General features: G+C 39.8%; 2 protein-coding genes across 3 annotated transcripts in view; one reads left to right on the forward strand and one right to left on the reverse strand.

Moving 5' to 3' along the window:
- The first annotated feature begins 642 nt into the window (after window positions 1-642).
- vps8 (VPS8 subunit of CORVET complex) overlaps window positions 643-13,554 on the forward strand; it is a 36,608-nt gene continuing 23,696 nt past the window's right edge. The window contains exons 1-8 of one of the 2 annotated variants that reach the window (XM_027277650.1): window positions 643-849; window positions 4,223-4,291; window positions 4,586-4,716; window positions 5,798-5,894; window positions 6,309-6,341; window positions 6,877-6,931; window positions 11,966-11,971; window positions 12,310-12,434. In XM_027277650.1, coding sequence (XP_027133451.1) covers window positions 778-849; window positions 4,223-4,291; window positions 4,586-4,716; window positions 5,798-5,894; window positions 6,309-6,341; window positions 6,877-6,931; window positions 11,966-11,971; window positions 12,310-12,434 — 588 coding nt within the window. In that variant the 5' untranslated portion in view covers window positions 643-777. The remainder of the gene's footprint in view (window positions 850-4,222; window positions 4,292-4,585; window positions 4,717-5,797; window positions 5,895-6,308; window positions 6,342-6,876; window positions 6,932-11,965; window positions 11,972-12,309; window positions 12,435-13,554) is intronic. The other variant, XM_027277651.1, reaches the window with a different exon arrangement.
- On the reverse strand, window positions 7,615-10,393 carry LOC113745619 (DELTA-stichotoxin-Hmg2b-like). Its single transcript, XM_027277652.1, has 3 exons — window positions 10,264-10,393; window positions 8,567-8,673; window positions 7,615-8,204 (listed from the first exon to the last, which is right to left on the reverse strand). The coding sequence occupies exons 2-3, from the start codon at window positions 8,632-8,634 to the stop codon at window positions 7,778-7,780; spliced, it is 495 nt and encodes a 164-aa protein (XP_027133453.1). The 5' UTR covers window positions 8,635-8,673; window positions 10,264-10,393; the 3' UTR covers window positions 7,615-7,777.

Raw genomic sequence — 13,554 nt, forward strand, 5'->3', positions numbered from 1 at the left:
AAGCAAATTTGTAATTATTGGTGTCATTTGATTTCATTTATACCTTGCAGTTATTATTTATATCATGGTCACTTACCTTTGTAATATTATTTATATTATGGTCTCTACTCTTGCAATAATATTATTATTTGTATCATGGTCACTTACCTTTGTAATATTATTTATATTATGGTCACTACTCGTGCAGTAATATTATTATTTGTATCATGGTCACTTTCACTATATTTATATTTATTTATATACACAATATTTCTTACACTATGGTCACTTTACATTACAATACTTTTATATATCATGCCACTTTTATCCTCAGTGTTGTCTGTTTTGAAGGTTGATTGTTTTTCCTGTTTATTGTGTAGGTTATAGATATTTCTCTCTGTTTATTTTCTTTTTTCTTTTTTTGCCTTTTCTACTTTTTTTCTAATTCTGTAGTGTGTGCTACACTTCCCTCTGCTGCTGTAACAAATACATTTCCCTGTGGTGGGATGAATAAAGTATATCTAATCTAATCTAATCCTAAAAATATTGTTTCACCATCATTACACGTTTTCTTTTTTGTAATCATTTATTATATTTCGTACTATTACACTTGTTACACTTATTTATTTGTTGAATTTCCCCATAATTGTGCGAAAACACAGTTTGTTTTCAGCCAGTTGTGACTTTATTCTGAAAGGATGAACCGGAAGATGTAATGAATGTGGTTCCTGTCAGAGGGACCCACAGAGGGACGGAGGTCCGCAGCTCTTCTGTCCGTGCTGTCAGCTGCGTTTAGAGATGTCGGAGTCTCCGGACGCCCGCAGCCTGCTCTCTGCTTCCTCCCAGCTCAACCTGATGGAGGTGGACGCGGTGAGAGACTCCACGCTTGTTGTAATGTCATGGCGGGTGAACGCTGGAGCTGTCGCAGCTCTCGGTCATCGATAACAGTTCAGGAGGGGGAGACGTGCTGCCTCCAGTCTGCTACAGACACGCTGCTCCTCTGACAGAGATATCTTTGTTAAAACATTGTCTTATGGCAGTTCAAAAATACGCCAAACTGCGCATGTGTGATTCTCAAGAAGCTGGTCACTGAAGACCATCATTTTATAGTAAGGTTTCTGTCATATTAATGAATTATAACAAGCGGGAAGCCCGTAGACACCCGTCACTGTTTGAAGACTATCAACGCATTTATTAACAGCACCGTCTGTCTGAGCGTCGTCACGTGACCTGGCGTTATTTACATGTAGGCGCTGTCAAACGTATGGAGAGCTTGACTTGGATAAGACATGTAGACGCTGACTGTTCCTCAGACGCTGACTTCATGTTGTTTTAGTCTTTGTAAAGTAAAGAGGCTTTAACGCTGCAGTGTGCTGGCCGTGGTGCGTTCAAGTGCTGTCATTTCCCGTTGTAATCTTGCTACTTTCAGTCATGAGATGTTTTATGAATCCAGGCCCAGACCTCTCAGGTGTGTCTTTAACTGACACCTCCCTCCCGTGGGATAACACCTTGGTTACTTAATATGTAATCTCTGTAAACAGATATCTGCATATGAATGTAGACTCTGTGTGATGGAGCAGGATTCTGGCACTGGAAGTGTGTGTGTTCATAGTCTGAGTAGTATTGACTGATGACTCTTGAGCTTCACGTGGAGAGGTGAAAGAAGTGGAGCACACTGGCTGAAACACATTCAGCTTTTTTATTTAGCTTTTTATCTGCATTAATATGCAGATATCTATTCATAGAGATGAGCTGTCGGACTGCCCAGATATTTATTATCTGTTTTCTAGCTATCTATCTCTGGCTACACCGGAACAGGACAGGTCGCCACTTCATCACAGGGCTGACACAGAAAGATCATTCACATTCACACCTACAGCTGTGGATTTAAAATCAGCAGTGAACCTGTGTGTCTTTGGACTGAGGCATGAAGTCAGAGAGAACCCATCAACACAGTGCCATGCTTGTTTCTTTGTTTGTTTTCCCGTGCTGACCAGAAGGCGTCTGTCTGCTGTTTAACGTCTGTCTTCAGTGTTGGTCTGATCTAAATCATTTTCTCTCGTGTGTTTGTGACTGAAGGACAAGTGAAAAAAGTTTTCCTGACTGTTTGTTTGTTTTGTCAGGATCATTTTTGGCAGTGTTTGTTGTTGTAATACTCGTTTCGGCCACAATAGGGAGAAGTGCAGCCGTAGCACATGAATCATGGTACACGCTCGGTTTTACTTCCTCCATACAACTGTCTGCATTAAAGGAGGGCTCGCCCTGATTGGCACATAGCCCAAATCTTATCTGGATTTGATCTGATATGAGACAAAATGACAAGTATGAATGGGGCCTAACGTCACAGCATTTTTTATCTCACACACACACACACACACACACACACACACACACACACAAAAGTAAATCTATAGTTTCATAAGGATCCCCAAAATCAGCAGAAAGTTCAAACTGTTTCACTTCATTTATTTAGATCTTTTAGTCTGTACTAATTAGCACTAAATATTGAATACACCTAACAAATCAGAAGAGCAGACATGTAGGATGGAGTAGTTCTTTAGAAAATCCATTTTTTTACATTTTACATTTGACAGTGTGTGTTGCCATCATCGTCTTCCTCCTCCTCCTCCTCCTGGGCGGGTTTGCTGGGCGATAAAACAGAAAGACAAAAAACAAACAGATCTCATGTATATATATATATATATCTATATATATATATTTATATATATATATATACATATATACAAGGTAATGCAATAATAAGAGCAGCTCAGCCACCTTTATTTATTTGCGTGTGTTTTATGGTTGATGTAAGGTTTTTTGTCGATCCACATGGAGCTTGAAAATATTCACCAGTGTTGGTCAAATGGATGAAAAGAGAAAAGTCTTGGCAAAATCTCCATTTTTGTACATCTAAGCTCTACTTTACCCCATCGCCTTTATTGACAGAACCAGTTGAAGAGTGACAGGAAAGGGGTGACAGACTTGGGATCAAGTTATATATTGTGTGTTCTCCCTGATCCATACAAGAAAGCTGAGTTGTAAAGCCCCCCGTCTAGGTCAGTGCACCCTCAACCATAGCTGGATCACGTGCACGTATACATCATTGCAGCTGGACAGATAACAACCAGAGCCGGTTAACCTAGATCTCCATACTGTTATTATAATCGGCTGAAGCTGCTTCTGACAGACTGTAGTTAACAACGTCGGATGTTTTCAGTGCACAATAAAACATTGGGCGATCATTCACATGGAAGCCCAGAATTAGCAGCAGCCATAGCTTGGACATAAACCATTCTCAGAGCCACAGCTTCACCAGCAGATCCAGCAGTGAGCAATAAATGAATAATGTAAAGTTTGACATTGTCATTCGTGTCTGTATTAGTGTGTAACCTAGCCTGTTCATATGGCTGCGGGGGAATGCAAAATGTATGAAGTAACACAAACTGTAGGGGCCATTTGTGCGTGCTATGTTTTGACCACTAGTATTGTAGTATTGTTTCTGTCTAATTGGCACCCACCCAGCATCAGGTGCATAGACTAGGATTGAAATCAGTTTGAGTTGAATGGTGGTCTGTGTATGAAAAGCAGCTTTATGTTAAACTCCAGTCACCAACAACCTACATGGTAATGTTTTGTTTTGTCCTTTCTTTATTTTTGCAATAAATGGGAACCTCACTAGAAATAGAAGAAACCTTTGAACAGTATTTTGTTTTGCCTGAAACCGAGTGAAGAACAATTCTCAAGCCCCCATTAGTGACTAATTAAGTTTCTTTTTGGTGGTCACAACACAAACTTTAATCTGAGAAGAACCTCCCGCTGTGAGCCTCCTGTGAAAAGCACATGAGTTGAAGCGTTCAGTGGTTTTTCGTTAATGACACATGGTAAGTGTTTGTGGAGGATTTTCTGGAACAAGAGAAGAGATGACGGCACAAACTTTTGGTGAATGATCAGAAAAGAGTGGCCAATAGGTGCAAAACATTTGCACAGCGAGCAGGTGTGTTTCGAGTGTCACACGAGCTGCACCAAAAGCCTCTGCCAAGTGAAAACAATAGAAAGCTTTGGACCCCCCGAGTGAGTGATGAGTGATGACGATGATTGGTCTCTGGTGTTCATTTTGGGTAAAACACATGGACGACACACTTCCAGCCAGACAGATGAAGGAGATTCGAGTATCCCCACAACAAATCAAGCACATCCTGCTCTCTAACCCTGCATGTTTTTGTTCTACTTCGGTCCTCAGATCGACGATAAGGAGTTTGACATTCCCCAAGTGGACACACCTCCCACACTGGAGAGCATCCTCAATGAGGTGAAGTACATGTTACTCACTGTACTATACTTAATCACACACAGCCAGCAGTAGAACGACAACATTTTGAAAGTAATTAAAATTCAGCTCATCAGCGAAGCTGCTCCACTCGACTCGTCTCTCTATAAAATGTTCCGACTTTAATGTGAGACGAGAGCAGCAGGAAGTGCTCTCTTCTTCGTCATTTCACACAGTTCTCTGGGTGCTCTCTAGCTGAGGTGTGTTTGTTTTGTTGTTCTCTGGGTGCTCTCCAGCTGAGGTGCGTTTGTTTTGTTGTCCTGTGTGTGTCTGCAGCTGGAGGATGAGGAGGAGCCGTTTGTGTTGGAGGACACCTGCCTGCTAAACACAGACAACATGGATGCTCACTCCTGTGACACCTCCTCCCTAGCCAGCTCTGACAGTGGAGACCCAGCACACCTCAAACGGCATGAACACACACACACACACACACACACACACACACACACACACACACACACAAATGCTGTCAAATGCTTTGCATTCTCTGTCATATTTTCATCCTGCTACGTGGTCACGTTCATGCAGGTTGTGTGCTCGTACATCCATTATTAGTTATGAGCTCAAATATGACAGTAAGGTAGTGAGTGGAGGTGAAATGAATGGTTCAAAAAAGCTGTGATCGTGACTCCAAATGGGAAATATTAGGAAGAGAAGTGTGGTTCAGGAGTACACCTTTTCCACAAAGTTAGCTCTGGTTCCTGAAGCAGTTCTCTTCAGGATTCAACAACAGTCTTTCATCATGGTGGGACGTGGAGAGCCAAATGTTTTCTGAGGTGGTACACCTGTAAAAACATGTAAATGTTTAGACCGTGCAGACATAGCTATGTAATGCAGACATTACACAAACATAGATACTCGTTAGATATACACCTTTCAACTTTATGGATATGCATGTTGGATCATTTCACAGAAATAGCATATTAATATATGAGTCAAGCTCTAGTCCTGTTCTTGAAATGTGTTTCATAAATAAACTTACTAACACTGTAAAAAAACTAAATGACCTGACTAAATAAAACAATCCAAATTAAATACATCCAAGTGTGAAATGTTGCACTATAGCTGAATACAACTACACACCATATGTAAAGATATGTTTCATTTAAACTTTGTTAATGTTAGCTTTAGGTACATATGAGATATCACAAATACATAACTAATACATATCATATATATATTCACACATGTGAACAAAGGTTCATTCTGGGCCAGGCTGTGACACTTCACTACACTGCTGCGTGTGTGTGTGTGTAGTTTTTTGGACAGTAATTCAAAGGCTTCAGATGCAGTTACAGATGTTGCTGCAGTTACAGATGTTGCTGCAGCAAACAAAGCACCACAGGCATTATCCAATCCAAACCCACATCCTAACCCTGAAGTAGAAGTGATGACTCAGAATAGATTTTTGTCTTTTCATGAACAAGGTAATAAAATTGAAAATGTTTTCTTTGTGTGTGTGTCTCTGATGTGTGTACATGTGTGAAGAAAGAGGAGGACAGTGGATCTGAACGCAACAGTTCACGGATCTGTTCTTCGACACAGCCTGCTGAAGGGCATCTCTGCACAGATCGTCTCTGCTGCTGTAAGACTCACACACACACACACACACACACACACACACACACACACACACACACACACACACACACACACACTGTAAAAAGACAGTCTTGTCTTTGTTTTCAGTGTTTCCTAAGACGTGAACCAAATGAAATGACAAAACATCCCAAATGATGAGTACCATGTGTAATTGTTGTTATGGATATAATGATGTCATTAGTGTTATAGAGTCTTTCATTATCGCACATAATTGACAGAGACAGAAAGATATTCTTTTCTGCCTCTCTTATCCCATAATTAAAATACTATTTAAATAAACATAAAATGTGTTCGTAAACTGATTTGATTTGGATGATTTATTGTAAAAAGGTCTGTACCAGCTTCAGACTTTGTTTCTGCAGATCCATGTTTAATAGAAGGTGTATCTTTTCCTCAGGACAAAGTGGATGCTGGGTTGCCAACTGCTATAGTGAGTATTAGAGAAGTTGCTAACTCACTCTGTTACTCTTTCTATAATGGCTGACTGTGTATGCACTCATTCATTATCTGGGAAGTTGATATATACTAGAGACATTTTAAATAAATGGAAATGAAAGGTGTTGCTTTTGGCAGTTTGCCTTTATCAACAGATGTTAGTGGACAGGCAGCCAGGAAACAGAGCGAGGCAGAGGAGTATAAGAATGAACCCCAGCTGGAATCAATCTGGAAATGTTGCAGGTGTCCATTAGGCTACCTCACATTCAGTGTGTTTGCATACAGTTATATGGCTATGATCATTTCAGTAAATATAACAGTCAACAGTGTAGGCCTGTTTCAGAAGTTTTTATACAACAAAATAGTGAGAAAGATGTGGGAGGGAAGCAGAAAGTGAACATGAAACTGCACGCGTGTGTGTGTGTGTGAGAGAAAATCAAGCGCAGCACAGTTCAAACCTAATCTGAACAACAGTTATTATAAAGCGTTTGCTGTCTTCTTCTAATCACCTGTATATGCTCGTTGTTCAGACAGTGTCAGGTGTGATTGCTGTGGGAACGTCTCACGGTCTGGCTCTGGTGTTTGGTGAGTCTAAAAATCTATCTGTTGTTCATGTAGTATTGACCAATCACATTGTGTGTTTTGTTGTAACACACACACACACACACACACACACACACACACACACACACGTGATCTGCGAACCAGTTGACTGTCATTTGATCTGCAATCAGAGAAAGAAATGTAGCAGAAATGTGTCTAACACTAACACACTAAAAAAGTGGAAGACTTCTATAAGCGTACAGACCTTCCTCCCACAGCAGATCCACACTGACATATTTTCTCAAATGTTAAATGACTCCTATAGATCCTATAAATACTCAGCAGTTGAGCCAAGATAGACAAATATTATGTTAAGTTTGACATAACAAATACATCAAGACATTTATTAGTTCTGACTCTGGGAAAATGTGAAAACTGAGCCTCTGACTTCATCATATCCTAAAACATGAGTCACTCACAGAGATGTAGGGTTCATGTTCAGGTACTACTGTAACTGACATTGATGGCATAACACAGCTGAGTGAAAGTTAATTAAAAATAAAAAAAAGAAATTATTACAGTTAAATTCATAATAATGTTATGTTAAAGACTTGAGCTCTTTGCGTGTGTTTGGAAGGAAACTCTAAAAACAAATTAAACTCCAAGACAGTTGAATTTGATCTATTTCTATACAAATACAAAGGACGTGATTTGATGCACACATAAAGGTTTGACTTTTTAATTGTAACGATGCATCTAAAATATTTAGTGTATAATCATGCGTTTTAGGCAGTGACCAACTAAGTTTTACACATACTGAAATATTTTATTAAAATGACTGATCATCTTAAATGACATAACAACAGTAGGCTGTTGTCTTCTTTTGACTTAATACATGCTGACATCACTGATATCCACCCTCAGGACTGCTTCACCTGAGTCTGACATGGAGGCACTGATAGTAACATAATCACCCTGATAAGAAATGCAGGAGCCATCAGCCTTTCCTCTCCTAAAATTATCTTCACTTCCGTTATACATGATATCATAAAGATTGTAGTCGCAGTCGTTCCCTCTTTCAAAGATCCCCACGGCGAACCAGTTGGAGTAGAGGTTTCGGTCGTAGGGCACGGAGTACATGACCGCCATGACGTGGCTATAGTCGTTATATTCGCTGTTGAAAAGGTCGTAGGTGAAGACGCCGACAGCTCCGGTCGCAGCACCAGTGGTCTTGTTGAACAGTGCGCTGGCAAAGGAGCAGGGGCCCACCATGGGTGGCAGAGGGACCTCACAGCAGCCGCTCTCAGTGAACACCCTGAACACAGACACAACACATCACAAAGCTTCTTCTAGAAATGATACCAAAGACTTTACATCAAGTGTCTCAGTCTGCCGTAATGTCACATGCCCATTTTAAGTACACTACAAGGAATAAAGCATGGACAGCTGAACATTCTTCTACAGAAATCACATTCAGACCTAAAACTCTGTGGTATACATTCTGTAGTTACACACAGAGTAGCGTTCATCACTGCAATACATGTGTAGAGCAGTGTTTGATTGCTGTTATAAGATACTAGCACTAAAACTCAGGGAGCTGCTTAAGTCAGGTCCTCTGGTAAACCTACTCTCATTGCCTCCAGAAAAAAGCCATGTACAAAAGCAAACATTGGAAACCTTGGATTGGCAAGAGTATAGCAGCCGGAGCTGTTGTTAATCTCAACGGAGCAGTGGCGATGAGGCATCGTGATGAGGTGTGGAGCGGTGACAGGGGAAGAAGCTGGCTGTGAACAAGAGACAAGACGGCATTTCAGTTAATGCACCATCTCTGAAGTAGACTCAGCTGCTAAAGTCTGAGCTTTGGAGTAGATTGATGGATGGCTTTGGATAGAAAACACATCACTTTGTCATCTCAGCTCTTCTGATGACAGATAAGGCTGCTTACTGAAGCATTAGCTGTTATTAAAGACCTTAAAAAACTAAAATGTTTAGCAGAGAAATCCGAGTCCTCCAGGAGAAATCTACCCAGGTTCCCCCAAACACCACACCCCTATCACTCACCGGAGTAAGCCGTTGTAATCCAGTAATTTAAGTGCATGTAAACACACTGATCGCTAGAAAAGCACAGATGGAAGAGAACCAAGTAATGATTGCTGTGTTCTGCTTACCAGCTTGTGGCAGTGAGCCAGTTTCTCTAAATGGAACAGCTTTTAATATTATCACATATTTGCCAAGTTCAAATGAAGGAAATGATGTCTATTCAGCTAGACAATATCTACACCTACAGGTTCCATGTGATTCAAAATGATATGTGAAATGGAACATTTTTAATTTTGAATAAAAACTGACTGCAGTGTTAATTTCATGACAAAGATAAATGGTTAGTAAGCTTAAACAGACAAACTGTTACTACATTTCCATATATTATCGTTAATGAAATAGAGCTTACTAAAGTGGACTTTTTTTTCACATTATTCCACGACTGATTTAACTTCAGTCATCTTGCTGGTAGCAGTGCTGCAGAACCTATAACCTCAGGAGCTCAGCCAAGTGAGAAGGTGACGGAAAAATAAATGACAACCTGGCTCAGGGTGATATTCGAATGCAGTGTTTCCGTGACCGAAAGAGCGAGTGTGCCGTAGTGCTAGCAGAGAAGCTCTGTGGTCGATAAAATTACATTTACAGTTCACGATGACTTGAAATCTTACCAGCATTATATCAGATCTTGAGTCTAAAATACGGTTCAACTAGTTCATCATACACGTCATTGTCTCGACTTAAGCAAAAACTGATTTTAAATGTATTTTAATCAAAACCAATGATGAGTTGATGATTAGAAACTGAAAAAGTACGACCAACTGTCTCCAGATCAGCTTCTTTACAATACAAGTTGGATCAAGTGAAGGAGACCAAACACCACAACACTTTTACACATTTTTAGTCACATGGCCCGCTGCTAATAAACGTCACTTTATCCAAATTAGGCTGCGATACATTTGTCACTGCAGCAGTAGTATTAATATCCATGTAAGGCTGTCGAGGCTTTCAGCTGAAGCCAGATTACATTCTCATTTGCTTGTTTTCATCAGTAAATGTATATTTTTTTCAGTATACTTGAGAGCTCTTTGAGAGTTCTCAGGTCAGACAAGCATGTCCCAAATGGTTGAACCACAGTTCATTATCTCCTAACTAACAGTAACATACAGGGCTTCTGTAGAACAGAGCATGTTACCAAACAGTATTAGAAAATCAAAAAGTGTTTACACTCTCAACAAACACATACAGATGTACCTTAAGAGACTATATGACTGAATGTCCACATTTTTATATTTGATGTCATCTTAGATATTACAGATGAATATCGGAGTACTTACCTTTTTGTGATCTGCGGAGTTTAAAAATGTAGCTGGCAGATTGTTGGTCCAGGGTTCAGGCAGGATGTGATGCACGCGAGCTGCTCACACACTGGGTTTTATTGACTTGGGTAATCAGGACTTTCAGGCACCAGTTGACTCCCTTCTTATCTCCTGTCCAGTATCAGCACTCCCCTTCTGTTCCCGTACCTGGCACAGTGATTACATCAACATAAGCTTTTGCTTAGACCTTTTCTTTTTTTTAACCTTTTAAATTGGGTATCCATTGTTTGTGCAGGGCGGACATCAGGAGGGTAAAGACTCACTGGTCAGTTATGTTCACACAAAAAACTAAGTATGAGGAGGAGCAACATGAAATGAATCCACCAGCAATGAAACTACAGCTAAGAGAACACTAGTTGGAGAAAGATGGCATCCATTTGGAAAGCAAGAATCAAGACAACCAATCAATCACTTCCTTACAGGGCTGATTTGATTACACAAGCACTGTTCAGAAATACATGACAACCACTATGTGTAGACATGCAAACATTACTGTGGTCGTGGTGACATATCAATGTACTGAAATCAATGTGTGTGCTTGTTTTAGTTAAAGAGTAAGGAAAGCAGCTAACACCTGATTTTAACTGTCACTGTCTATAGATGTTTAACAGATGATAACCAGACCTGAACCACAGTGGTGTAATATCAGAGAATGGTTTCATTTGTAAAGGACCTGAATTGTTTAAATTCAACCAATAAGTGGTTTAAATGTTGCAAAAACTATGTGTAGGTGGACTAATAAATAAGGTGTTACCAAAAAAATGACCAGTGTGTAGGATTCACCCAATGACAGTAAGCCATCTGTAACGGCACCCACCCTGCTGTTAATTCTGCATAACTTTAGGAAACATGGTGGTTCAACAAGGCGGCCTCCACCACCATGGCCGTCTGTAGATATAAAAGGCTCATCCTTATTTTCAGGTGATATACCCTAATGGAAACATAGTTATGATTATAACATTCCAGTTTTGCCATATTCTGTAAACAGAGCCCAGAATCGGACACACTGGGCCTCTGACCTTTAGAAAAAAGTGTTGAATCATTCCATAAAGGACAGACAAAAGTGCAGACATATTTTGTAAGTGATAACAGTCGTAACATGTAACAATTTAGATCCATTACTAAAACATTACTGCTGTAAAAAGTAATAATTCTAAGTATTAATAATACAATTTTTTAATAAAATGAATGTCAATGGCATTTGTAGTGGTGGTTTCAGTAACAATTCTAGGTCTAACATTATTTGAAATGCTATCAGTATACAGTGTAGTTAGAGCCATGATAATGGTAGTTTCTATCAGCAGTCATATCAGTCACATGAGTAATATTTGCATTGCCAGTAATCAGTGCTTCAGTTAGAAAAGATAGAGTGCAGGATCTCTGAACCAGCAGCCAACGCTGTATGTGGATGGAAGATTTCTGCAGAAGATTTAGAAAAGAATAAAATTCAGTGTCTCAGCTAAAGGAGCCAGCTCAGTCTCAGATTGAGTTGTCAGATTTTTGTAATCTTCAGGAGAAAATGTCAAAGTCTTTCAGAGCTGTTCTCTGCAGATCACTGAATGAGTCTTGACTTCAAACTGATGTTTTTTGGGGTTTGTTGGGGACTGAGGTTTCAGCAGGGCTGATCCATGTCTCTTTATATTGCTGACATGATGGACAGGAAAAGGTATGATCGCCTCTGCAGACGGGTCACTCATGCTTAATGTTGATTTTGTGTCCTGGCGTGAGACGTCACCACTCATGTCCTTTTCAGTTTGGCTGAGCTGCTTTGGTGCATGCTTTGCTGCTTGATTTGGTTACTTCCGTTCAAAGCTCTTCCTTTGGTGCCCATGTGTTGTGTGTTTTGTGTTAGTGCGCTGTTTGATTCTATTTTTTTTTCAGTGTTAATTTGAGGACTGGGAAAACTTTGAGTTTGTCTTTTTTACATTTATTTTACCATCCTCACCCTTTTCTAAATCTGTACCGCATGGCAGCAGTCATACTTCCTCTTCATCTCTTCACCAGATACCAACCAGGCTCTTCGTCTTTGTTTGGGTACCAAGGCAACCGGGGCAGAGTTTGGAGCTGTCTCCGCCCTCAGTATCAACCATGACTGCTCACGACTTCTCTGCGGCTTCGCCAAAGGACAGGTATACTCAGACACACGTACTGAGCATGGAATCACAGACGTGTTCAATAATAACATTAGGCTCTTGTCAAAATCACTGATACTTTACTTGGTCCCGCAAATGAAGCTACTCTGCACAAAGTTTTCAAAGGCCAAAGATTGAACATACAAATACTCATACTCATACTAAAAAGCTACATCAGAGCCCGATGAATGGTCCAGGTTATGTTTGTTAATATGGTTATTTTTGTCTTGTTGACTTACGTGTGCATAATGAGGAAAGTATATATGCCGGTCTGATAAACATGAGGCACTATTTAAGGAACCAAAGTAGTCTTCTGGCAACAAAACTAGATCTAAATATATATATATATATATATATTACACATACTGTCCCATTTCCAACTACTCCTTCAACTACAGGTGTGCACACAACACACTGTTACTCTGAAAGAAGTGTGTTCAAACTAGTTCCTCTCTCTCTCTCTCTTATATATATAATATCTATATATATATATATATTATATATATATATATATATATATATATTTATATATATATATATATAATTTTATATTATATATATAATATATATATTTAGATCTAGTTTTGTTGCCAGAGACTACTTTGGTTCCTTAAATAGTGCCTCATGTTTATCAGACCGGCATATATACTTTCCTCATTATGCACACGTAAGTCAACAAGACAAAAATAACCATATTAACAAACATAACCTGGACCATTCATCGGGCTCTGTGTAGCTTTTTAGTATGAGTATGAGATTTGTATGTTCAATCTTTGGCCTTTGAAAACTTTGTGCAGGTAGCTTCATTTGCGGGACCAAGTAAAGTATCTGATTTTGACAAGAGCCTAATGTTATTATTGAACACCGTCTGTGATTCCATGCTCCGTACGTGTGTCTGAGTATACCTGTCCTTTGGCGAAGCCGCAGAGAAGTCGTGAGCAGTCATGGTTGATACTGGGCGGAGACAGCTCAAACTCTGCCCCGGTTGCCTTGGACCCAAACAAAGACGAAGAGCCTGGTTGTATCTGGTGAAGAGATGAAGGGAAGTATTGACTGCTGCCATGCGGTACAGATTTAGAAAAGGGTGAGGATGGTAAAATAATGTACAACGGACCAC

Source organism: Larimichthys crocea, chromosome III, assembly GCF_000972845.2.
Source record: "Larimichthys crocea isolate SSNF chromosome III, L_crocea_2.0, whole genome shotgun sequence".
NCBI classification, from domain to species: domain Eukaryota; kingdom Metazoa; phylum Chordata; class Actinopteri; family Sciaenidae; genus Larimichthys; species Larimichthys crocea.

Excerpts from the sequence above, each read along its gene's own strand:
- LOC113745619 (XM_027277652.1), bottom strand. The coding sequence starts at position 8,634 with ATGCCTCATCGCCACTGCTCCGTTGAGATTAACAACAGCTCCGGCTGC. Across the intron at positions 8,205-8,566 it reads TATACTCTTGCCAATCCAAG|GGTGTTCACTGAGAGCGGCT; the intron begins GTTTCCAATGTT and ends GTCTGTGTTCAG.